The 26,160-nt window shown below is 35.4% G+C and overlaps 1 protein-coding gene across 2 annotated transcripts in view; it reads left to right on the top strand.

The window, feature by feature from the left end:
* Positions 1–26,160, top strand: part of DYNC2H1 (dynein cytoplasmic 2 heavy chain 1) — a 346,577-nt gene that overhangs the window by 188,150 nt on the left and 132,267 nt on the right. For both annotated transcript variants that reach the window (XM_037065338.1, XM_037065337.1), the window contains 5 exons: positions 1,398–1,463; positions 3,227–3,277; positions 4,668–4,745; positions 9,733–9,864; positions 10,838–10,910. In XM_037065338.1, the coding sequence (XP_036921233.1) occupies positions 1,398–1,463; positions 3,227–3,277; positions 4,668–4,745; positions 9,733–9,864; positions 10,838–10,910 (400 nt within the window). The remainder of the gene's footprint in view (positions 1–1,397; positions 1,464–3,226; positions 3,278–4,667; positions 4,746–9,732; positions 9,865–10,837; positions 10,911–26,160) is intronic.

The raw sequence follows: 26,160 nt of genomic DNA, 5'->3' as shown, positions 1-26,160 counted from the left end.
ATCTATCTATCTATCTATATATCTATAATAAGGAATTAATTATATTATTAAGTGATAAAACCTTCCAAGTAATACATTTATTGTCTTATTTATCTTAATCATTATTTCTTGATCTTAGGTGGAGGCTGTTGTTATAATCATTCTACATATTCGTTAATTTATAAAATAAGCATCTTAGTGACTCATTCAGCTAATCACTGTTCAGCCCCAGACCTAAATTATGACCTTCTATTGCCTAAGAACACTGTACATCTTCCAAAATGACATTCCCTGTTTTATTTGTTTTTATATTTTAAGTCACATGGTAGCTATTTTATACAGATTGAAGTTGGGTTTATGTTTTTTTTGCACACTTGACTGATGACCATCTGCTTCATAATTTTACATTTTGAATATATTTTTGTACTCACTGACTCACTATACTTGTGAGCATGTTTGTTTTTTATTTACTTGCTTAGCTAGATATGTACTGAGTAGTTACTGTATCTATATAGAAATATGCACGCATATTTTTACAAAGTCATTTTGTATTGTAAAATGATTAGAACTTTGAAAAATGGTGCTTCAGTAGATGAGGGTTTTTTTAATTTTTATTTTTTGGTTAGTGAACATTTACTTCTTTTTTAAAGAGAAATAAGGTAAGCTTATTTTAGAAAGATTAAAAATAAGCACCTAAGAGAAGAAAACAAAAATAGCCGGTAATCTAAAAAATAAATGACTGATAAAAATGTTACCTTTTCCCAAAATTTTTGGAAAAGACATACATCCATATGTGTTGATAAACATATTCCCCCTCTTTTCACAATATGGGTTATGCTGTTTATTTTGATTTCAATATTTTCATGATAGACTTTTGTTTATTTCAATTTTTCCTCTACTATAAACAATGAATATGAATTACTTATCACTTACAATGAATATTAACATTACTTATCTATGAGGACATTTGTAATCCCTTTATATAAATATCTAGAAATAAATTATCTGGATTTGAGGGTATATAGGTTATTCAGGAGCATAGAAACATACACAATGACAAATTGAAGATTACTAATGCAAGGGTAAGAAGGTTAAAAATGATCTGGTTAATGAAGGCTGATTCAATCCTCACAATTGGATTTCAGCTAGTTCAATCTGCTTTATTTTCAATGAGATCTAAATGATAATTAATCTTACTTAGCACTTTCGGTAAAAATTCTAATAGTTTCTCTCTCCTCCCTGCCCCCAACTTACAAATGTTGTTTTATGTAAATATTTTTAAATAGTCATTTCGTACATTGATAAAAGTAGATAATTTGAACACAGAATACATGTTTTGTGAACCAAAATTTAAGGACTGTGCTTTTCCAAAACCACAAATTTAGAAAAAGCGAGATAATGTCTGTTATTCCTTTCAGGCTGATCAGTTGATGTTCGCTTTGCACTTTGTTCGAGGCATGCATCCTGAACATTTTCAAGAAAATGTAAGTGAATGTAAAGGAGGACATGTTAGAGTTACAAAGAAGTTTGGTAATGTGCAGATTCATGGTTAGGTTAGAAATTACTATAGGTGGAAATTATGTATCGACTTACTAAGTTAGAAATTTAGTGTAAGAAGCTGATATCCAATTCTACTCCCCTGCGGGTGGACCCAATATTCTGAAGTAAAGGTAAGGCAGACAAAGTAAGATAAGTAACACCCACACTGCCTAGATTTTTCTGAACTCTAGTCCACTTACTCAAGTCACCAGAAGAGTCAGCTTTCTTATAGTCCTGATCTAAACAGTGAAAGTGATAAATATAAAAATAAATGAATAAAACAATATGGGTATTCTACATTATTTTTTTCCATTGGTTACTATATTCACTGGCTTGCTCAGAATCAGCAGATGAAGCAAGAGGGGGACAGTTCTCCAAAGCTTCCTTCCTGCAAATTAATGTTAAAATCTTTTAATGTATAATTTATCTTCTTTGTCTATGACTTCGTTTCTTGGGTGCCATATAATGCCCTCTCAAACTTGAAAAGAACCTCCTTCAGGCCACAGCCAACTAACCCATCTCTGGTGTGTTTCTAATATTAAAAATTATATATACTTATAAGTGATTTTTTCATTATGGCATTATCATAAAGTGAGAGGCCATTATTAGGGTGGGAGGGAATAGTGTATGGACAGTGCAGCTTGGACCTAGTAGTGACCTTTAATGTTTAATGAATGACTAGATTTTAATGATGTCCTGGGTACTTTCATTTAAATAGTTGAAACAATACAGACCATGCCTATGTTTTCTCTTTGTTTCTCTCTACCTCCACATACTCTGGCTGACTTGTACAGTTTCTCCTGAGCTGATGAACTTGCCTCCCTTTATGTCAATTAGTAACTTTGATGTCTTAATCTCCTGTTAATATTTTTCAGTATAGTCAGTATGTTCCACACTTTGTAAGATCTAATATTACCTATTTTTTATTCCTGGAGTATGAATACATTATCATTGAGAAAGGACAATACTTTTCTTTGATTCATAGGATAACAGTCATTCATATTTATTAGTGATTTCATAATGTTAGTGAGAAGAGTGAGTGGTCAGGGTGGGTAGAGACAGGGAGTATGTTATTTTGGCAGTGTTTCTATATTGCTCTCACGTTTTAGTATGTTTTTGCTTTATTTACTGATCCATGTGTAAAAAAAATAATATAGTGCCCATTATTCTCTGATTAGGGGAATACAGGGTGAAGAAATAGATTCTCTTAGAGCACTAGATTTCATAACAGTTGACCAACGTTGATTCTGAGAATTAAAAAATAAAAGGAATGACAGTCTTCTCTCTCTTTCAGAAAAGATAATAGAAGTATTTTTCCAACACATGCAATTTTTAAACTCTTGGTGCACCTTATTGCTTATTTATTAGTAACAAATAGTGTAAAATAGGACAAAGTAATAGGTGGTGACAAATGCTAATTGAATGTGAGATGCACATTTTTTAGATATGGAGACTCCCCTATATATATAATATAGTTTTTTGTTTTAATAAAATTATTTCTAGTAGATTTCATGATGAAGTTTTAGGTTGATAAATGAACTCATAGTGTTGTACTAGAAATGAGATGTGAAAGGTGTTTTTCTGTTGTAGTTGTTGGTTTTTTATATCTCCTTAGCTTCACTGTGAGGCATCTTGTAGGATTATTAAGGCTATCTTGTTAACTAGTTAGTATTTTTATTTTTGTCTTCCCTATATTTTCATTCAATAGGAATGGGATACATTTACTGGTGTGGTTGTTGGGGACATGTTGCGGAAAGCTGTAAGTAAAAATAATAAAATTATTCTACTCTTAAGGAAAATAGTTCTGGCTTAGACTTCATTAATATAATTGCTTCAGAGAAGATTTAATTATTGTTGAAAGTATACTTTAAGTACAAGACTATCTCTATTAGAAGTCCTTGTCTCTATTGCACTTCTGTAAAATGGACTAAATATATGCTTTTGTTTTTGAAGACATTTTAAAAATATTAAATACTAAGAAATTATTATAGTTTCCTTTTTCAGTATATATGTTTTATTCCAAGAAGATTTTTATAATTTTAAGAAAATTAAATCTTTTATTATTACTAGAAAAAAATTTTATTAATGTTTTTTTAATCATTTATCCGCTTTATATCCTCTTCTACCTCCACTTACCTCCCCTCCACCCGCAATCACCATACTGTTGTCCATGTTCATGATTTCTTTCTCTGAAAATTTTTTTTAATAATTTTAAAAGTTACTTTTTAAAACTTTTGATAACTATGTTCGAACTTAGCTTTTTGTCTCGTAATTTTCTGTTTGAACGTGTAATGGATAATATTATTCTTCAAAGGAGCACACCTAAACATAAGCAAGACCTAGCTTATGTCTGAAATGTAAGATATAAAAAAATAATATAATTTTATGGCAGTTTCTTATGTTTGAGTTTTTACTAAAGTTTCACAGAAGATTAAGCACAATGACAATGAATGCAGCTGTGGACAAAAAGGAGCCATAACCTGAACGTGACCAGCTCAGGGAGGCCTGTGTGCTGGCCTTACAACTCAAGTAACCACATGGGATGGTCTGAAATTAAAACCTCCAAACTAAAAGAGAGTCATGATGGGTAGTCATGTCCTAGGCCGGTATCTTCCTTGACAAAAGTCAATCTTTACATTAATCGATCCTGTCCTGTTGTCTTTTTGCATCTAAGATTACATACCTTTGAAATGTTGGAGTAATCCCCTCTTTTCCAGACGCCTCAGGGTGCCGTCTCCCATTAAAGCAGGAAAGAGACCACAGAACCCCTCTTTATGTGCTGTAAATGTTTGTTGTTAGCCATCCTGTGCACACCCATGTAAACTGAGTATGTGCCTCTCCGTTTTACTCTTTATCCAGTCCCAGAGATTTCCCTCCTTTGCTTCTCCTGCCTCTCTAATCTACCACCAATAGATTTCATAACCCTTTTCATGCCTCCTCCAGTGATTTTAATGTATAAAATAAACCGCAAAACTGCCATTCATTGAAGCATTTTCTCAATACTGACTTTAGTAATATATACAAAGTAAAGAAATAATACACAGAATGAACTTTTTAAACATTTTGTTTATAAAAGTAGCTAGTCAATAGTTGAAATTTTTATTGAATTTTACCTAATATACTAAGGAAAATAATTGCTCTTATTAAAGGACTCTCAACAAAGAATCCGTGATCAACTTCCATCTTGGATAGATCAGGAAAGAAGCTGGGCAGTGGCCACATTAAAGGTACTTCTTTTTCAGTATGAGAGAGATTTAAATTTTTTTTCTGTGTTTAAGTTATGTTTATATTTTTATTTGATATTATTCATACCGGGTATTGATATTTCTGTGAGTATGACTTAAAATCTCTGGTTAAAAGGATATCAAATAATTCTGATTAGTCCTTTTATTAATTATTAATTAGTTATATTTTTATTCAATATATCATCATGAGTCTCAATATTACACAGTGTTCTGTGCATAGAGAATATAAAGATAAGTAAATAAAGATCCTCTAATATGCTGGTGGAAGCCTTAAATATACAGTAATTCAGGATTGGAAATAAGATGCAGTATAATACTTATGTTGAAAATAATTTCTCAGTGTAGGGGGTAGGGGTAGGGGGGAAAGGCAGAAAACTGTACTCAAACAACAATAAAAATTCCAAGTATTTAAAGAAAAGAATTTCTCAAATTTCACACTCTTGTACTTCTGTTCATCTTTTAAATATCTCTCATCCTTAGTCTTTGTCTAGACTTGCAGTCACTCTTACTTTTAGCTGTCATTATTCAATTGAATTTAGCAAGTGCTCTGCTTCTAAACTCAAACCTCTCCGTTTTATTCTATCTGTTATGTTTTAAAGTTTAGTTGAGGTGTGGTTAGTGCCCTATTTAAAACCTTTTCATGGTTTCTTAACACTCATAGGATGAAGTCCACTGTTTTTTTTGGATAACATATGATTCATGACCTTTTCCTTAACTGCCTCTTCAGTTTTGCTTCCAGTCCATTTCCTCAATGTTTCTGTAATTGCTGTTTACATTATTCTCGCTACCTAGAATGCCCTTTGACTATTTTTACTGTCAAATGTCATTTTTTTTTTAGGATTTACTTGAAGCATTACTTCCTGTATAGCTTTAGCCTGATTACTCCATTCTGTTCCATCTTGGACATTCTTATAGCACCTTCCACACTGATACAAAATGATTTGTCATGTCTGCCCTTTCTCCTAGAATCTTGGCCTTCTTAAACTTTATTTGCCTAACATTTAGTGCAAAACCCAATTCATTTACTCGTGGGGGCCACTTTGCCCGCAAGTCCCCCAGTCTGCCATGGATGAAAGTAACACTACCAAGACATGATCTGCTTGGGGAGGAGAGGTGGCCAATCTCTCAGAGGAGAAAGGCCAGGAGCCCCTTCCTCCAGGCTTTTATTGGGTTGTAATACACCGGAGTACAGGTGGTAAGGATCAAACAGTAGATAGCATTTCAAAGAAATCTGAGGGCTTAGTCTGAGTCAGTATCTGTTAGGAAAGGGGGTTGCAGAAACTTTGGGAGACATACTCATTTCCTGCTCGGACCTGTAATATATGAATGAAAGCACTCTTAGCAAAGCAGGTTTAACAGGACTTTTAGGAACTCTTTCTCATGCCCAATCACCCTGGATCCTGCTGTAGCCGGCAAAGGGCTGCACTGCCTCCCCATCAGGTTTTCAGGCTTAAGTGGATTAGAGCCAGGAAGCGCTTCTCCCAGAGGATGTGGAGACTTGAACTATATCAGAATAGCCAGGGGGCAAGGGTTGCAGCCCCCTGAGTCCTTCCATGATGGCATCCTAAGTGATTGTGTCTGGCTTAGGTTGCCCCACCTCTGAGGAGTCTTACCCGTCTTTGACCAACCAACCATGCACTGGGGGCAGGAGGGTGAAGCAGAGGCAGCATTTGCTACCAGAGACAAGCTTGTCTCCTTAGTGGCTCACAGTCTAGAGGTCACTCACTTAGCCTTAGCCATGTGGGGCAGTTACAACTTCTGAAACCAGGCAGAGAGGTTCCCAAGATTTACTCTTTTGTTTATTCAGTATGTTAAATTTAGCATGGTTAAATTTTGTTAAATACTTTTCGGTTGGATACATTAAGAGTATGAGTAGACAAACTAATAATACATGGATAAGGTAAATTTTGTGTTGTTCATGTATTCCACAGGGTTCAAATATTTATCAAGTATTTATAACATGCTCTTTGAGGATGGAGAGTACAGATATATTAAAGTTCCTGCTTTTAGGTGTATATCACCTAGTGTAGGAAAAAATTTTTAAACAATTATGATAGAATACACAAAGTGAAAAAAATGAATTTGAAGGGATTTCTGGATTATTGGGCAGTATTTTTGAACCAGCTCGTGTACTCCTAATGGCAAAATTAATAATAATTAACAGGGTACAGATAATTGTTGTTTGAACAGTTGATATGCTGAGAGGTTACACTTGATAAAGAGATAACAGTTTAAGTAAACGTTACAAGTAAAGAAATGCAAAACATTTAGGAAAGGCAGCTTTACATTCACAAGTTTTATGGTATACTGTTGTATTATCATTTCAGTTGTGTTGTTGCATTACTGTTGTATCATTTCAGTTTACAAAACATTTTCAAATGAATTATCTCATTTAACTATCACAAAAAGTCTAAGAGAGAGATGTTACTAACTCTGCCTACAGATGAGAAAGGAGAGTCAGCAGCAGTAGTGAGTTGTTAAGCGAATGAATCTAAGTTTTTTTAAATTTCATACATATTGTTGAGGACCTACTATATGTTAAGCATCATGTTAAGTAGCTTAGATGCATGACCTTATTTTACCATCACAATAACCTAATGATGAGGTCATAGTTATGCCTGTTTGCCATAGTTATGCCTCTTTTAGGAAGGCAGTAACTGAGCTGTAGAGGTTAAATAATTGACCCAAGATCGAATAGCTGGGAAGTGTTGGAACTATGATTTTAAATCAGGTATTCTGACACCAACTCCATGCCTTTAATATTTTGGTTTTCCAGATAGAGTGTTTTCTTAACCCCTCTCTCTCCTTCCCTTTCCATCTCTTTCTTTCTTGCCCTCCCTGCTCCTCAGTGTTATTTGGCTGGTGAGGATGGTAGCATGAAGAAGAAAAGGCAGTTCAGAAGCCTAACTTCCAATAGTTCTGTGTTCTTTACTCAGGCCCAGGTGTTGATTTTGTGGAGAATAAAAGGCAAATACTCTTCTCTCAAAATCTATACAGATTGCTCTAGCCAGTGTGGCTCAGTTGCTTGGAGTGTGTCCTGTAACCCAAAGGGTATGGGTTTGATTCCCAGTCAGGGCAAATACTTAGGTTATGGGCTGGATCCTTGTTCAGGTGCATACAGTCCCTGGTGGCAACTGATCATTGTTTCTCTCTCACATAGATGTTTCTCTCCCTTCCTTTCTCTCTAAAAAGAAATGAAGAAATGTCCTCAGATGAGAATAAAAAAATCTATACATATGTTTTCATTCTTGTTTACCTTCCCCTGATTCTCTTTCTTCACAACTGCCATATTATAATAGTACAGTAGTGCATAGCAAAAACAATAAGAATGGCTAGCATTTATTAGTGACTGTGTTCAAGGCATAAAGCAGAATTTGAAAATGAATTATCTCATTAAATATATTCAGTAAGATTATGAGGTAGCTACTGTAATTGTCCTCATTTAACAGATGAGGAAACTAAGGTGCAGAATGATATGGTCACTTGCTTATGGCCATTTAGAAAGTAGATTCAAGATTTGAAATGAGGCCTTTTGCTGCAAAATCTGAGCTTCTTACCACTATTTTTATTGCCTCATTTCATTAATGTTTGTTGAATAAAATAAGTGGATTCTGCACCATATCATTGTTTACTTCATTAATCATTTATTTGGTACCTACTGCCATTCAGTGTAGTGCTAGTGGAATGACAAACACAGGCATTTAATAATATAAATAGACTCTGCATTGAATAAACTTACAATAGAGAACAACAAGTAGTTACCTCGTGGTGTGGTTGATGCCATACTAGGGCTCTACCCCTGGTGATCTGACCCAGTGGCTAACATGCAGCCAGAGAGCCCTTAACTTCTTGTAGCCTGTCTCCCATTTCTAGCCACGTACATGATGCTTATCTATGTAGCACACGCAAATTAAATGGCATTGGGGCCTTATACAGTAATTGCCAACTAAAATTAATAGACAAGCATCAGGTGCTTTCATACTAGGCTTAGATTATTTATTGAAAATAATTCAATTGAAATATATGTTGTTAATTTCCTGCTGTATAAGTATAATTTTGTTAGGTTACTGCATGGTATTTAGGCAATGTAATAGAGTATTTAGAGATGAATATAGATGTTTGGATAAAACATTCTTAAATACTTGATTTATATTATGTGAAGTTTTAATACTATATACTCTTTATTGATTTCCCAAATTCACCGTTTTCAAAAAATTCTCCATTTGTACATATTTACATTTCCAATCTTGTAGATCACTGTTGAAAAAAGTTTGAAAAAGAGAGTGCTGTTTGAGGTAGAGGAAATGAATAGGTTGAGAAAAACATCAGAGAGATGAAATTGTTTATGGTGAATATTGAATGCTGAGTAGAAATTTATGGGTGGAACATTAGAGCATTAGGGGCAAAGGAAGTGAAATGTTAACAAATAGTGGCAGAAATGAATATGGTTTAGAAAAACTTGCCCTGTTGAAGATTTCATGTTGATATAAAATTTGACATATTTTTACAATCTGTGATCTTCAATATGGCAATGTTGAAAATTGGCGCTTGTATGTGTCAAGTACATCACAGTTAAAAACATTTGCACTTGTTAAAAAAAAAGTTTAACAAAAGTTGTACTGGTTTTTTAATGAAAACATTCTTTTCTCCACAAGGTGGGGATAGATAGGTACAAATGTTTTTACTAGAGAAAAGGTTTTGTTAACTTACAACTTTTGATTTAGTACTATTTGGGAAATTTTTTCTATAATTTAATAAAGGATTAAATAAGTCTGCCGTATTATTTCTGACCTATAAATGATTTGATAAGCAAAGATAGAAGTAAGTAATAAATAGCTATCAATAATTGGTTTCCATTTTTCTACATATATAATACTACACATATATATTTAATACTACATATACATATTTACACATATATACTTATATTGACTTTAGCTCACAATATGTGGTTGCTTTTATTTTTAAGATTGCTCTCCCCAGTCTTTATCAGACCCTCTGCTTTGAAGATGTAGCTCTGTGGCGTACTTATTATCATCATTCAATGTGTGAGCAAGAGTTTCCATCTATTCTTGCAAAGAAAGTTTCCTTATTTCAGCAAGTAAGTTATCTAAATGCGTAAAAGTATTTAAATGCTACTCTTGTTATTCAGAAGCCATTTAAATGAAAGCTCTGCCTTTGGGTGTCATATAACCTTACTGTGGCATATGTAGGGAAGGACTTTCTACCTTGGCCATCTTATCCGGAGAGTAAAATCACTGGTAAATTTCCTGGGTAGGCTGTTTCCCACTGTAGCTTTTCTTACTCCCTCTGACTCGGACTCAAGGGTGATTTTGCAATAGAGAAAATGTCTTACAGAAAGACATTTAGGTTTTTCACTTGTTTTGCAGGCTTCTGTCTAAGGAATATATCTCATGATGAGAAATGGGAATTTTTTTCACTCTGCATCAAAATAGAATGACGAAACCTACCAATGGGCTCTACTCAGTCTTTTGGGGAGGAAAAAGGCTTAGAGTTCCAAAGCTCTGTAGGAGATAATACTCTAGGAGTGCCCCTTTCATGCCCTGGAAGTAGTTCTGTTCCCTGTATATCTCCTTGGTAAATTCTGTTTTACCAAGTATGTTTAAAAAACAAAAAGAAAAAAAAAGAAAAAGTGTATTTGAAAATGTATACATGACTCAACATAAAAACAGCAATTTGAAAATGTTAGGAAAGATATCTGGCCCTCTGTTCTATGGTCATCAGAAATACCTCACCTGCATACCCTGTTTCCCCTGGCATCTGGCCCCGTATCGTTAGATCCTGAAGGAGTAGCTATCCCTGCACGAGCTGATTATTTACTTTTGATGATAGGTTTGAGGAAATAAATGGACGTTAGTAAATTTTGCCTGTGAAGATGTGTCTTTGTACATGCTTTTGTGACACTTTGAGGCATAGTAAATATTGATTGTGTAACAGTGATAAGTATTCACACATTTTAGTAAACATTTATTTAATTATCATTAACTATTATTTAGTTTAAAAAGTGTTGTGGAACTTTATTATTTAAAAACATCCTGAACTTTTATTTTAAGGTCCTTGTGGTGCAGGCTCTCAGACCAGACAGACTGCAGAGTGCCATGGCTCTCTTTGCATGTAAAACTCTGGGTAAGTGCAATACTTTTCTAAAACTAGATCACTGATCTGAATTATTTGTTTCTAATCTACATGTTATTTGCTTCTGACCTTAGAAGAGTACAGGTATTTTTTTCTTCTGTTTATTTTACAATTTCCACCTGGTTTAAAAAATGATTTTTGTGTTAGATATGACCTCATTTTTTAAAAATTATTTATTTTTAGAGAGAGAAGGGAAAGGAGGGAAAAAGAGAAGAGGAAAATTGATTGGGTACTTCTCATACACAACCCTACTGGGTTCTGAACTGGTAACCTTGGCAGGTGCTCTGATCAGGAATCAAACTGGCTATCTTTTGCTCTGTGGGATGATGCCCAACCAACTGAGCTACACTTGTCAGGGTTGAATATGACCCTATTTAATGTATTTAGCTTAATACATAATTGACATCCTATGTTTAGTTAAGGTGTTTGAAGTTTTAAAAATAATTTTCTTATGAAAGTACTTTAGACATTTAAACATTCGTCCACGATGAGGATTTCAAAGCCGGAAATTGAATGTTTGGTTTAGAAAATTAAAGCAAATTATACAGCTACCATAGTCTTAGGAAAAGAAGCCTTCAAAATGAGTTATTTTTGCCCTGGCTGGTGTAGCTCAGTGGATTGAGCGCCGGCCTGCGAACCAGACTATCACGGTTCAATTCCCAGTCAGGGCACATGCTTGGGTTGCAGGCCAGTTTCTGGCAGGGGCCAGTTCTGTGCAGGGGATGCACGAGAAGCAACCATACATTGATGTTTCTTTCCTTCCTCTCTCCTTCCCTTCCCCTGTAAAGATAAATAAATAAAATATTTTAAAAAAAGAACCATTGCTGTCATAGGTTCATTACTTTAAAAAAATGAGTAATTTTTGCTGTGTATAAAATAAAAAGTGAACATTTATGTGTCTTCAAGATTATAAACAAACTGTGCAATAATACATTTTTAAGTCTTTCATATAGGCTCACCTGAAGGATTAACAATGGACAATCATTTGGAAATAATAAACTATACCATTTTTCCATTTATACAAGAACAATTGAAAAAACTATGTTAAGGAAAGATTGTGAAAAGTATTTTAGTTGAAGCACAGAGTCATCAAAGAATAATGGATTTTTATTATTCTGAACTTCAGGAGGTTTTAGAAATATGTTGGAAAAGAAAAGTGGCATAATTAAAATAGTGTGCTGATAATTTTTCTAGAAATTCTTCATTTCTATTTAATTTTTCCATATGTATGTTTATGAAATTTTATAGAGAAACTTTTTATTAATTGTAACTTACATATTTTCCAATTCATAAACTTAACATCAGTTTGTGTATGTTTCTCTAAATTAGATTTTATTATATAAATATGTTTAGCACAGGATTTTATGAAATTGAAAAGATATACTGGGCCTTCTAGACTTATCATTGGAAAACTTTGCAGTATTGAATAATCCTTTTTTGTTAGTTTATAAAGCTGTTCTAGTTGGTTAGATCAGGATATTACTTTAAGACATTGTCTCTTATCTTTAGATGGTTAGTTTTACTCTAGTGGACACATTCTTTCCTTTAAACTCGAATGTGCATAATGATAATAATCACAGCTAAAACTTAAAGAGCTCTTACTTTATGCCAGGTATTAGCCTAAATGCTCTACACGTATCAACTTTTAATCCTCACACACAACCCAGGGAAGGGCTCTTTGTCTATCCATTTCAAGATCGGGCTCAAGACTGCACGCACAGCTAAGTGACAGAATTCAAACACAGCTCCAAAGCCTTTGTTCTTATTAAATACTGAAGGAGTCAAATTTATTATCAGTTTAGAGGGATATTTTTGGTGCACATTAATATAAAAGTCTTGTTAAACCTTAGTTACTCCATACACAAATCCATCCCTACTCCAATGTGCTGTATTAATTTCCTAAATTCCCCAAACTGGGTGGCTTCAAGCAACAGAAATTTATTATTTTATTGTTCTGAAGCCAAGGTGATCAAAATTTAGCTGTTGCCAAAGCCATGTACCTTCTGAAATGTGTAGAATTCTTCCTTGCTTCTATTTAGATTCTGGTAGTTTGCTGGCAATCTTTGGTCTTCCTTGTCCTGCAGATGCTTGACTCAAATCTCTGCCTTTGTAGTCACATGACATTTTCTCCGTATGTCTCCATTTTCACATGGCTTCCTTCTTATAAGGTCACCAGTCAGATTAAGGAACCCACTCTACTCCAGCATAGCCTCATCTGAAGTTAACTGATTATATATGTAATGACCCTATTTCCATGTAAGGTCACATTCCACAATCGGAGGTATTGGGTTTAGGACTTCAACACTTCTTTCTATGGGAAACATAATTCAACTTGTGAGACCTACCAATCTAACTTTTCGCATGATGGCTGTCTTCTGCTACACCTTCCACCAGAACATGCATATGCACACACACATACACATAATTTTGAGATTCCCTTTAGACTGGTCACTCAGTTGGTTGGTGATACATATATGGAAGTGCATCTGCCTACTCTGTTTTTCTTCCCTTAAACAGGGAGAAGGATTGTCCCTGTTTCTTTCATTTCTGACAGAATGTTTATCACTAGATAATTTTTATTTATATTGGGCAGAACATATTTCCACTTAACTCTTGGCTGCAGGTGACAGATATCATCTCAAACTCACTTAAATGAACAAAGGGAAAAAGCATAACCAGTACTGAGAAAGGAAGTGGTAATGCTGGATTTTTCTCCCCTTTTCTTTGTGTCTTTATCTCTCTGTTTCTTCTAGATTTTTATTGAATTCCTCCCTTTTCTTTGACTTTAGCCTCAGGGTTTAAATATATTCTGGGGGATTGCCTAGGATACATTTTAAAGCTTGTGATTAAAGAGAACTTTCCCTGCCAACTTCATCATAAAAAATTCTGGGGTAGGTACCTCTGCCACTAATCCTAGCAGAAACATTTGGAATAGCAAGTTCCCCAGAAGGAGTCATGGTGGGGGTTGTTACCAGAAATGGGAGAAGAACTGCTGGTACTAAACAATAGATATCCATTATAATCAGCTTACATATAATCTGTCTTAACTAATTTTCATATTTAAGTATTTTGATAGTTAAACCTGTAATTTGTAAAATGTATTCTGAGAATCTGATTCCTTTAAGAGCTATAAAATATCTAACATTCGAATATGAAGAATGAAGCAGTTAAATAAAGATATTAGTGTTCAAGTTAAAAATGCTTATAAGCATACTTATCTTGTAACTCAATAATGTAATATTTTGCCAAATATAAACATATGTTGAGTAATAACTGTATATGAGTAGGTATATTATATATGTATATATATGTATATGAAAATCAACTATTCCAGTGTTTACCACTTACATTAGCTGATCGAAATAGCCTTTTATTAGCACTTTTGAGAAAATAAAAATGATAAGAAAGAAATTATTTCTTACCAGCAAATCTGCCTATGCCCTTCTTTGTTACTAATACTCATTCTGCTTTCCCTTCTATTACTGTGAATGAATGTTCATGTTCCAACTAAAGGCCAACCCATTTGCTGTTTGTTGTGGTTTTTTTTTCCTATTCTTGCCATTATCCTCTTCTGCATTATCAATTTCACATCCTTTACTGGATGATTTCTGTCAGCATAGAAACATTTTAGTACCGTCTGTCTTAAAAATGCCTCCCATGGCTCCATTTCCCTTTGTAGCTGTCATCCTAGTTCTTTTTTTCCTTCTGCAGGAAAATGTGTTGAAAGCGTGTCCATAATCAGAGAATACAGTAACCCATTTACCCAACTCTAATTTCGTCTTGGGTATTATATTTCTTCTTTCATGCCTCAACAGTTTTAGGATTCCTTTTCACTTTCCTTTACTGACTGCTTCTCTGTGTGTCCTCTAAATGCAGGAATAGTCTTTCACTGCAATCTTATGCTGTTTTTCCTTCTTGCATTACTGTATTTTTTCTCTCTAGGTGACCTCAGCTAGTCCTTGGCTTTTATTTAATAAAATCACTGATTCTTTTAACTGTTATTTCCAGCCCAGGCATCGTTCTAGAATTCTATAGACTGAGGTATTTGAATGCTCATTTGATGTTTTCATGTGAATGTCCCATTACAAGTTTAACACGACCAGTACAGCACTCGTGATTTTCTTCAAGTATCGACACAGGTGCTCAAACCAAAAAGCTAAAAGTAATCCTACTCCCTTTCCTTACTTTAATTTTTAAAAATTATTTATTAATTTTAGAGAAAAGGAGAAGGAGAGTGAGAGAAACATTAATTTGTTGTTCCACTTTTTTGTGCATTCTTTGGTTCTTTCTTGTATGTGCTCTGACCAGGGTTGAACCCACCGCATTGCTCAGGAAGCACTGAGAATTGTTTCAGGAAGACAGACTACCCAGCTGAGTAACCTGATTCGGAGTCTCTTTCTTTACTTCAGATATACAATCTACCAACTTTTAATTCCAACTCTAAAATTTACTCAGAGTTCATTAACTTTTTGTCATTACCATAACTCTAATGCAAATGACTATCGTCTCTCACTTCAGTTACTCCATAGCTTTGGCTTTATCTTCAGAATAAATTCAGAATCCCATTACTTCTCACACCTTCACTACCATCTACCACTTGCTTTGAGCCACTATCAAATGAGCAAGATTATTGCCATTCAGGCCTCTTTTCTTCCCCGCTTGCTATTCTCAATACAGTAGCCAGATGCCTTTTGTAATGTGTTAGATCACATCACTCTGTTCGGACTCTTCTGATGGGGTCTCATCTTTCTGAGTCCTTACAGTGTTGCAGGGTTTTACCTCTCCTGGTTTTTTGTTTCCCCTCAGATCTAATCTCCTACTGCTCTCACTTTTGCTAAATCTTATTCTAACCACAATCACCTTTTTCCTATTCTTCTAGCGCTTCAGTAATATTTCTGCAATCTCAAGATTTTAGCATTTGCTATTCCTTCTTCCAAGAGAATTCTACACCCAGTTATCTCTATCACTTCTCTGCTCAAATGTCATTTTTTAGTGAAGATTTCCCTGAACACATTATATAAAAATAACATACTCTTTCCTCAGCTCTCTGTATCCTACTTTACCCTATTTATTTTCTCTGTGATAGTTATCATTGTCTGTCACATTGTTACTAATTTGTTTATTAATTGTCCCCTAACTAGAGCATAAGCCACATGAGGGAACAGACTTTGTTTTGTTCACAGTTATGCCCCAGTGCCTTACACAGCTTTTGGAAAGACTATAGAGGCACCATAAATGTTTGTTGAATCAATGACTACCTTCCTAATTTGTCTCCCTACTTTGTTTCTTCCACCATCTGTACTCTCTAAAAAGCTGTGCAGTCTTTTAAAATCTTAAACCAAATCACCCTTGTTTTCTGCATGAAATCTTCAAAATCATCTGAAAATGCTTAGAGTAAAATTATACTTCTTATATAAGTTTTAAAAGCCCCATAAATCTGGCCTCTGCTTACTTCTCTGACCTCCTTCTGTAACCCTCTTGCTTGCCCTGTGTGCTGCATTAGTGGGCAAAACAGCCTTAGGACCTTTGCACTGTTTGCTCAGTTCTTCTTTTTTTCATGGATGGCTAGTCAGTACCAATGTATTGTTTTAATACATTGGTACTGTTTAAAACAGTGCCAGCCTGTTTTAATTCCCTGCATAAAAACACTATCTGGTGTACTTCTGGCATATCTGTGTATTTCTTGTCTGCTTATGTAACTAGATGCACGTTTAAGTTAAATAAAGCAATTTTCATAGAGTTTTTAAAGAGTTAATTTTTTCAACCACTTAGTCTTTAAATGTATTCTTTTGTTGCACATTGCACATGACCTATTTCACTGACTTTGTAGTTTGAACGTCTGCTATCTCTTTGGAGTAATTCTGTTATGGTACTATTTAACTTTCAGGTTAAATGACATTTATGGTTTAATAGCATTAAGTAAAAACCTCATGATAATCACATATTCAAACGCTTTGAAAGTTTAATGTATTTCTAAAACCATATTCTACCTATTTCTAAGCAAAAGATATATACGATACTGGTATATGGCTAGATGAATTTATTTGGTCAAGTAATTTTATTAATACAGTTTTATGTAAAATTGGAGTTTTTACTGTGTGAAGAAGTTTTAAAACTTCAAATTGCTGGAGAATGACAAGCACTATTTCTTTTTAATAAAATTTTAGAGATTTGATTTTAAATGTAATTTCTTGCATGTCATTCATACAGAAAGATTTTTATTAAGTTTTAGCAATCCTTTTTATAATCTGTAAATTGTAGCTACTTAGAAATGTGTTAATGAAAGCAGTTTTGATTTGCAGATTGAAGTTAGTAAAATAATCGTCAAAACTTTCAGTCATGCCACTTTAATATACAAATCCGCCCTTATGAACTAGCAAAATCTGCTAGAGTACTTTTTGAAAATAGTTACCAGATGAAAATATTCTGACTTTTATAATTCTGATATATTTGACTTTCTATATTGGCTGTTCTGAGCAAGAAATGCTGTGTACTGGAGTATTACAAGACATATTCATGGAAGGTGCTACAGTAGCTACGGAATCAGAACTTCTTAGAAATTCTTCACCAAAAAGTTTTTGTGAGCCTTGTTGTTTCCTATCTTTACAACCTTCTACTTCTCTTATTCATGCTAGCAACCCATCCCAATCCCGTGCACCTTGAATCCATAGCTGCTCAATCCACCTTGCAGAGTTTGCATATAGGGGGAAAGAAAGGACATAAAGAAATGTGTATTCATTTTCTATTGCATCTGTAATAAATTGTCACAAATTAGCTTAAAACAGTATCCATATCTTGCAGTTCTGTATGTGAGAAGTCTGGTGGGCTCCCCTGGTTTCTTTGCTCTAAGTCCTCCAAGGTGTTGGCCATCCAGACTCTTATTGGGAGACTCAGGGAAGAAACCATTTCCAAACTTGATCAGGTTCCTTACAGAATTGAGCAGCAAGCAGATTGAGGTCCCTATTTCCATTTCTGTTGTTTGGAGTCCTCAGCTTTTGGAGACTAGTTGAATTCTTTTGTCTATCTGCCTCTTCACCGTCTTTAAAGCCAGAAGTAGCAGATTGATTTCTTCTCATGTTTCACATCTCTCTTATCTCTTCCTCTGCTTCAATGTCTTGCTTCTTGCTTCTGTTCATCACTTTGACTTTAGCTGGAAAAACTTTTCTGCATTTAATGGCTCAAGTGATTAAATTAGCCCAGTTGGATAATCCAGGACAACCTTATTTTAAGTTTAGAACCTTAGTTACATCTGCAGTGTCCCTTCACAACCAAGGGATGGGAATCTTGAAAGAAGTATCTTTAGAATTCTGCATACCACAAAATATTTGACTTTTATGTTTTTTCCCAAGCTTGAGTATTATTTATAATCCCATTTTTAAAATTCTTTTAAAATATAACTTTTTATTTATGTATTTAAAAAATTGATCTTTATTGTATTTTTTTTCTTTTACAATTTTATACTCTTACAATCACTTGAGCAATCACCACATTGTTTCCATGTCCATGAGTCCTTTTCCTGTTTCTTCTATCCCTCCACTCCCTGACCTTCCCCCCAATAGCTCTCATCTGCTCTCCATCTATGAGTCTGACTCTATTTTCCATGTTAGTTCAGTTTATTCATTAGATTCCACATATGAAATCATATGATTCCACATATGGAATCATATGGTATGTATCATTCTCTGACTGGCTTATTTCACTTAGCATAACATTCTCCAGGTCCATTCATACTGTCACAAGGGGTAAAATTTTCTTCTACTTCATGGCAGAGTAATATTCCATTGTGTAAATGTCCGATAGTTGTTTTATCCACTCATCTACTGATAGGCACTTAGGTTGCCTCCGTATCTTGGAGATTATAAATACCTCAGTGATGAACATACTGGTATGTATGTTCTTGCAAATTAATGTTTTGGGTTCCTTTGGATATATTCCCAGAAGTGGGATCACTGGGTCAAAATGCAGATTCATTTTTAATTTTTTGAGGTATCTCCATACTTCTCTCCACAGTGGGTGCAGCAGCCTGCATTCCCACCAACAGGGCAAAAGTGTTCCCCTTTCTCCACATCCTTACCAGCACTTGTTGTTTTTTGATTTATTTATGATAGCCATTCGGACAGGTGTGAGATGGTATCTCATTGTAGTTTTAATTTGTATTTCTCTGATGATTAATAACTTTGAACATGCTTTCGTATGTCTATTTGCCATCTGCATATCCTTTCTGGAGAAGTATCTATTCAGGTCCTTTGTCCATTTGTTAATTGGGTTGTTTTGCTTTTGGGGGGGTTGAATTTTGTAAGAACTTTATAAATTTTGGATATTAACTCCTTATCATATATATTGGCAAATATGCTCTTCAATTTTGTGCATTGTCTTTTTATTTTGTTGATGATTTACTTTGCTGTGCAAGAACTTTTTAGTTTGATGTAGTCCCGTTTATTTATTTTTTCTTCATTTCCCTTGCCTGTGGAGATATGTCTAATAAAATACTGCTATAAGCAATGTCTGAGATTTTGTCACCTATGTATTCTTCTGTGACTTTTATGATTTCGGGTCTAACATTTAAGTCTTTGATCCATTTTGAATTTATTCTTATGTGTGGTATAAGAAGGTGGTTTAGTTTCATTTTTCTACACATACCTGTTCAATTTCCCCAACACCATTTATTGAATAAACTTTCTTTAGCTCATTGTATGTGCTTCCTTCCTCTGTTAAAATTAATGGACAGTAAAGGTGTTGGTTTATTTCTGGGCCCTCTATTCTGTTCCATTGATCTGTGTGTCTGTTTTTATGCCAGTACCCTGCTGTATTGATTACTATGGTCTTACAGTACAGTTTCATATTAGGTAGTGTGATTCCTCCAACTTTGTTATTCTTTCTCAGGATCATGTTAGTATTTGGGGCCTTCTGTGGTTTTATATAAATTTTGTAAATATTAAGGCTAGTTCTGTGAAATATGTCATTGGAATATTGATAGAAATTGCATTGAATCTATAGATTACTTTGGGTAGCATGGATATTATAATGATGTCAATTCTTCCTATCCATGGACATGATATGTGCTTCCACTTATTTGTATCTTTTTCAGTTTCCTTCTTTTGTGTGTTATAATTTTCTGAATACAGGTCTTGTACATCCATGGGTAGGTTTACCCCTAGGTAATTTATTCATTTAGTAGCAATTATGAATGGGACTCTTTTCTTAATTTCCCTCTCTGTTACATTGTTATTGGTGTATAGAAATGCAATTGATATCTGATACTAATTTTGTGCCCTGCTACTTTGCTCAATTCATATATCAGTTCTAGTATTTATTGGTGTACATTTTGGGGTTCTCTGTGTATGGTACCACGTCATCTGGAAATAAAGGCAATTTTACTTCTTCTGGTCTAACTCGGACGCTTTCTATTTCTTCTTCTTGACTCATTGCTGTGGCTAGGACTTCCAGTACTACGTTGAACAAGAGAGGTGAAAGACGATGTCCCAGTCTTGTTCCCAATCTTAAGGGGAATGCTTATAGTTTTTGCCTGTTGAGTATGATGCTGCTGGTGGTGGGTTTGTCCATATATGGACTTTATTATATGTAGGTATGTTCCATCTATTCCTCCTTTGCGGAGCATTTTTATCATAAATGGGTGCTGGTTTAAATGGAATGCTTTTTCTGCATGTATTGATATTAAAACCATAGGGTTTTAACCTTCATTTTTTAATGTGGTGAATCACATGTATTGATTTGCAAATGTTGAACCAGCTTTGCATTCCTAGACTAATACCACTTGATATATGATTTTTTAAAAAATATATTTTATTGATTATGCTATTACAGTTGTCCCATTTCCCCCCTTCACTCCCCTCCACCCTGCACACCCTCTCCCACCCACATTATCCCCCTTTAGTTAATGTCCATGTGTCTTAAGCTCTTTAGTTTCTACATTTACCATGCTATTCTCACCCTCCCCCTATTTTCTACCTACTATCTGTGCTACTTATTCTCTGTACCTTTTCCCCCCTCTCTCCTCCTCCCACTCCCCTGTTGCTAACCCTCCATGTGATCTCCATTTCTGTGGTTCTGTTTCTGTTCTAGTTGTTCGCTTAGTTTGCTTTTGTTAGGTGTGGTTGTTAATATCTGTGAGTTTGCTGTCTTTTCACTGTTCATATTTTTTATCTTCTTTTTCTAGGTAAGTCCCCTTAACATTTTATATAATAAGGGCTTGGTGATAATGAATTCCTTGAATTTGACCTTAGCTGAGAAGCGCTTTATCTGCCCTTCCTTTCTAAATGAAAGCTTTGCTGGATAGAGCAATCTTAGATGTATGTCCTTGCCTTTAATGACTTGAAATACTTCTTTCCAGCCCCTTCTTGCCTGTAAGGTCTCTTTTGAGAAATCCGCTGACAGTCTGATGGGAACTCCTTTGTAGGTGATTGTCCCCTTATCTCCTGCTGCTTCTAGAATTCTCTCCTTCATTTTAATTTTGGCTAATGTAATTATGATGTGCGTTGGTGTGTTCCTCCTTGTGTCCATCTTCTTTGGGACTCTCTGAGCTTCCCGGACCTCCTGGAAGCCTATTTTCTTTGCCAGATTGGGAAAGTTCTTCTTTATTATTTGTTCAAATGAGTTTTCCACTTGTTGCTCTTCCTCTTCTCCTTCTGGTACCCCTATAATTCAGATATTGGAACGTTTAAAGATGTCCTGGATGTTCCTAAGCGTCTCTTCATTTTTTTAAATTCTTGTTTCTTCATTCTTTTCTGTTCAGTTTTTTCTTTCTTCCTTCTGGTCCACTCCATTGATTTGAGTCCCAGTTTTCTTTCCACTATTGGTTCCCTGTGCATTTTCTTTCATTTCACTTAGTGTAGCCTTCATTTTTTCATCTAATTTGCAACCCAAATCAATTACTTTTATGAGCATCCAGATCACCAGTGTTTTGAACTTTGCACCTGGTAGGTTGGGTATCTTATGATCGCTTAAAAGTATTGGCTCTGGGGCTTTGATCTGTTCTTCCTTTTGAGCCATTTTTTCAGTCTGGTTGTACCTGTTGTATAATGAATGGCAGAGCCCTAGGTGTTCACCAGGACGAGGCAATCCAGTTGCTGGGTTGCGATGCCGTATGTGGGGGCAGGGTTCGAGAGGGAACAACATGGTGCTTGCTCTGCTCTCTGTTGGATTTCAGTCCTTTCTGGGCTTCCCCCAAGCAAACTTGGTCTTTTTGGTGCTGATTCTTGTGTGGGTGGGCTTGTGTATATTCTAGAACCCTGTGGGTCTCTCCAACAAACTCTCCTATGAGTCTGGGAGTCTTTCCCTGGGCCTCACCCCTGGCAGGTGTTTTCAATCGGTGTTTCGAGACTTTGTTTCCCTGTGCTGGGACCCTGGGTTGCATGGTTTGTCTCACTCCCCAGTTTTGCCTGGTTTATCTGCGCAGGAATGTGGGACTGGCCCAGTCAGCCAGCTGCCTTGTGCGCAGTGCCTTGCTTCACAACCGCTGCCGCACTGAGTCTGCCTGTTGCCAATTGCACCACGGGTCTGCCCACTGCCATCTTGCACGCCCAGGGTGCCTTGCATACCCGGTGCTACGGCTTTTTGTGCCTTGACCCTTCTTTGCTTGGCTGCCTGACTCTGCCCCGCCTACTGGTCTTGACTGAATGTGTCTATTTTAAGTCCTTGGTTTTCCAACTTGCATACAGTTCAATTTTCTGTCAGTTCTGGTTGTTATTTTGTTTCTAATTTGTTGTCCTTATTTTTGGTTGTGTGAGGAGGCACAGTGTGTCTACCTACACCTCCATGTTGTCTGGAAGTTCAATGTATGATCTGTTTGATGCATTGCTCTTTCTGGTTGCTAATACTTTCTTAAAAATGCCTCCATCCATTTTCATCAGGGGTATTGTCCTGTAATTTTCTTTGTTTGTAGTGTCTTTACCTGGTTTTGTGGTTAGGATAATTCTGGCCTTGTCAAATGTTTGGAAGCCTTCCATCCTCTTGGATTTTAGGAAATAGTTTGAGAAGGAAAGGTGTTAGTTCTTCCCTGAATGTTTGATAAAAATTCACCTTTGAAATCATCCAGTCCAGGGCTTTTGTTTGTTGGGTGTTTTTTGATTACTGCTTCAATTTCAGAAGGTGTAATATGTCTATTCAGATTATCTGATTCTTTCTTATTTAGTTTTAGAAGATTGTATGTTTCAAGGTGTTTGTCAATTTCATCCTGGTTGTCCTGTTCACTGGCATATAGTTGTTCCTAATATTTTCTTACAATTCTTTACATTTCTTTAGTGTCAATTGTTATAGCTCCTCTTTCATTTCTGATATTATTCATTTGAGTCCTCTTTCAGTTGGGTCCTCTTTAATCTTTTTTTAAGATTTTTATTTATTTATTTTTAGAGAGGGGAAGGGAGGGACAATGAGGAGAGAAACATTAGTGTGTGGTTGCCTCTCAAGTGCCCCCTACTGGGGACCTGGTTCACAACCCAGGCATGTGCACTTACTGGGAATCGAGCTGGTGACCCTTTGGGTTGGAGGCCAGTTCTCAGTCCACTGAGCCACACCAGCCAGGGCCTCTTTCGTTGTTTTTTGATGAGTCTGATTAATGGTTTCTCAATATTTTTTATCTTTTCAAAAACTCAGCTCTTGGATTTATTTATCTTGTATTACTTTTTAGATTCTATTTTGTTTATTTGTACTCTGATCTTTATTATTTCCTCCATTTTACTCATTTTGGTCCTTGTGTTCTTTTTCAAGTTCCCTTAAGTATAAAGTTAAATTTTTTTTTAGCTTTTTCTTGTTTTTTGATATAGGCCTGTAATGCTATGAATTTCCCTCTTAGGATTGCTTTCCAAGTGCCCAGAAGATTTTGGATTGTTGTATCCTCATTTTTATTTGTTTCAAGGTATCTTTTGATTCCTTCCTCAGTTTCTTTGTTTAGCCTTTCATTGTTTAATAACATGTTATTTAGCTCCCATGTCTTTGTGTATTCTTTAGTGTTTGTGGTTGATTTCTAGTTCCATAGCATTGTGGTCAGAGAAGATGTGTGATATGATTTCAATCTGCTTAAATTTATTCAGTCTTGTTTTGTGTCCTAACATGTGGTCTATCCTAGAAAACATTCTATGTGCACTTGAAAAGTATGTATATCCTGCTGCTTTGTGGTGAAATGCTCTGTAGATATCAATTAAATCCATTTGAGCTAATGTGTTGTTTAAGGCCACTATCTCATTGATTGTTTGAATGGAAGATCTATCCACTGAAGTCAATGGGTTGTTAAAATCCCCAAGTATGACTCTATTTCTGTCGATCTCTCCCTTATGTCCATCAAGATTTGCTTCACATATTTAGCTGCTTTTATGTTAGCTGTATAAATGTTTCCTAGGATATGTCCTCTTGTTGGATTGTTCTCTTTATCATTTTGTACTGTCTTTCTTTGTGTCTTTTATAGCCTTGATTTTATACTTTATTTTGTGAGCTATAAGTACTGCAGCCCCAACTTTTTTTTCCATTTGCATGAAATATCTTTTTTCCAATACTTTACTTGGAGTCTGTGTGTGTCTTTCAACCTGAGATGTGTCTCTTGGATGCAGCATATATATGGGTCTTGTTTCCTTATCCACTCACCTATAATTATGTCTTGTGGTTAGAGAATTGAAGCTCTTTACATTTAAGGTGATTATTGATAGACATGTATTCAGTGACATTTTATTGTTAGACTATGTTCCTTTTTATTATTTTATTCTTTCTTTTCTTCTTAATGCAAGCCCTTTAACATTTGTTGCAGTTAGGTTTGGTGTTAACAAATGCCTTTAGGTTTTTCTTGTCTGGGAAGCTCCTTATTTCTCCTTTGATTTTAAATGATAGCCTTGGTGGTCAAAGTAGCCTTGGTTGTAGGTCCTCACTTTTCATCACCTTGAATATTTCATGCCACTCCACTGTGGCCTGGAATGTTTATTTTGAGAAATCAGATGACAGTCTAATAGGTGCTCTCTTTTATGTAACTACCGTATTTTTTGGACTAGAAGACATACCCCCCCCAAATTTGGGAGGAATAATGGTTATTAATGCTGCTGTTGATTTCTGTTTACATTTACATTGGTGAAATACTATGTTATTTATGTATTAAATATTTTATCACATTTTTTGCTTCAAAATGTTTTCCCCTATTTTCCTCCTCTAAAACCTAGGTGCGTCTTGTGGTCTGAAAAATATGGTACCTGCTTTTCTGTTGTGGCTTTTAAGATTCTCCCTTTATCATATCATTGTCATTTCTGTTGTTATGCAACTTGATGTAGGCCTGTTTGGGTCTAATTTCTTTGGGGCTCTCTGAGCTTCCTGGACTTGTGTGTCTTTTTCCTTTGCCAGAATAGGGAAATTTTCAGTCATTATTTCTTCAAATAGGTTTTTGATTCCTCGCTAGCTCTCTTCTCCTTCTGGTAACCCCATGATGCAGATCTTGTTACACTTCATGTTATCATGAAGATTTCTTAAGCTCCCCTCATTTTTAAATTTTTTTCTTTTTGCTGTTCTGCCTGGGTGTTTTTTTTTTCATGCTTTGTATTCAAACTGTCAATTTGATCCTCTGCTTCATCTAACATACTGTTTATTTCTTTCTGCATATTATTTATTTTAGATATTACATTATTTCTGACTGGTCCTTTTTTATGGTTTCTTTTTTCATTCTCTTAAATATCCTTATAATCATTACTCTAAACTCTCTGTCTGATAAATTGCTTGCCTCCATTTCATCTAGTTCTTCTGTAGAATTCTCTTTTTCTCTCATTTGGGGTCTGTTTCTTTGTCTTCCCATTTTGGCTGCTTCATTGTATTTGTTTCTATGTATTAGGTAGATCTGCAAAGACTCCATTGTAGGCCTTTGTTAGATGCTGCTTTTGACTGGCCCTGGTTAACCTGTTTGAAGCTATCACTGTCCATGGCTTGTGACTCCCTCTGCTAAGCCTCAGTGTGTGCAGGATGAAACAGGCTTTTATTAACACCATACCCTGGTAAGGACATCTAAAGTCTCAAAGAGCTCAGGGAGATCTGCCTTAGTTTTTAAAGAATCAATGATATAGCCTCAAGCTGTAATCTGCTTCCTGGCTGATGTACCACCACAAGGTTGGGCAGAGTAAGTCCTGTGGGTGTGGCTATTACTTCCCCTCAGGCTGGTGCTATTCAGAGAGCAAACAGTGCTCTGCCAAAGAGAGATGGCCTCTGCACAATGGGGAATGACTCAGCACAGGTATCCTGGTAGCTGTCCCTTCAGTTC

Source organism: Sturnira hondurensis, unplaced genomic scaffold (genome assembly GCF_014824575.4).
Source record: "Sturnira hondurensis isolate 20B ecotype Veracruz unplaced genomic scaffold, ASM1482457v3 Scaffold0015659, whole genome shotgun sequence".
Taxonomy (NCBI): domain Eukaryota; kingdom Metazoa; phylum Chordata; class Mammalia; order Chiroptera; family Phyllostomidae; genus Sturnira; species Sturnira hondurensis.
Note: the sequence above shows the minus strand (reverse complement) of the source record. Positions and strands in the feature narration are given on the sequence as shown.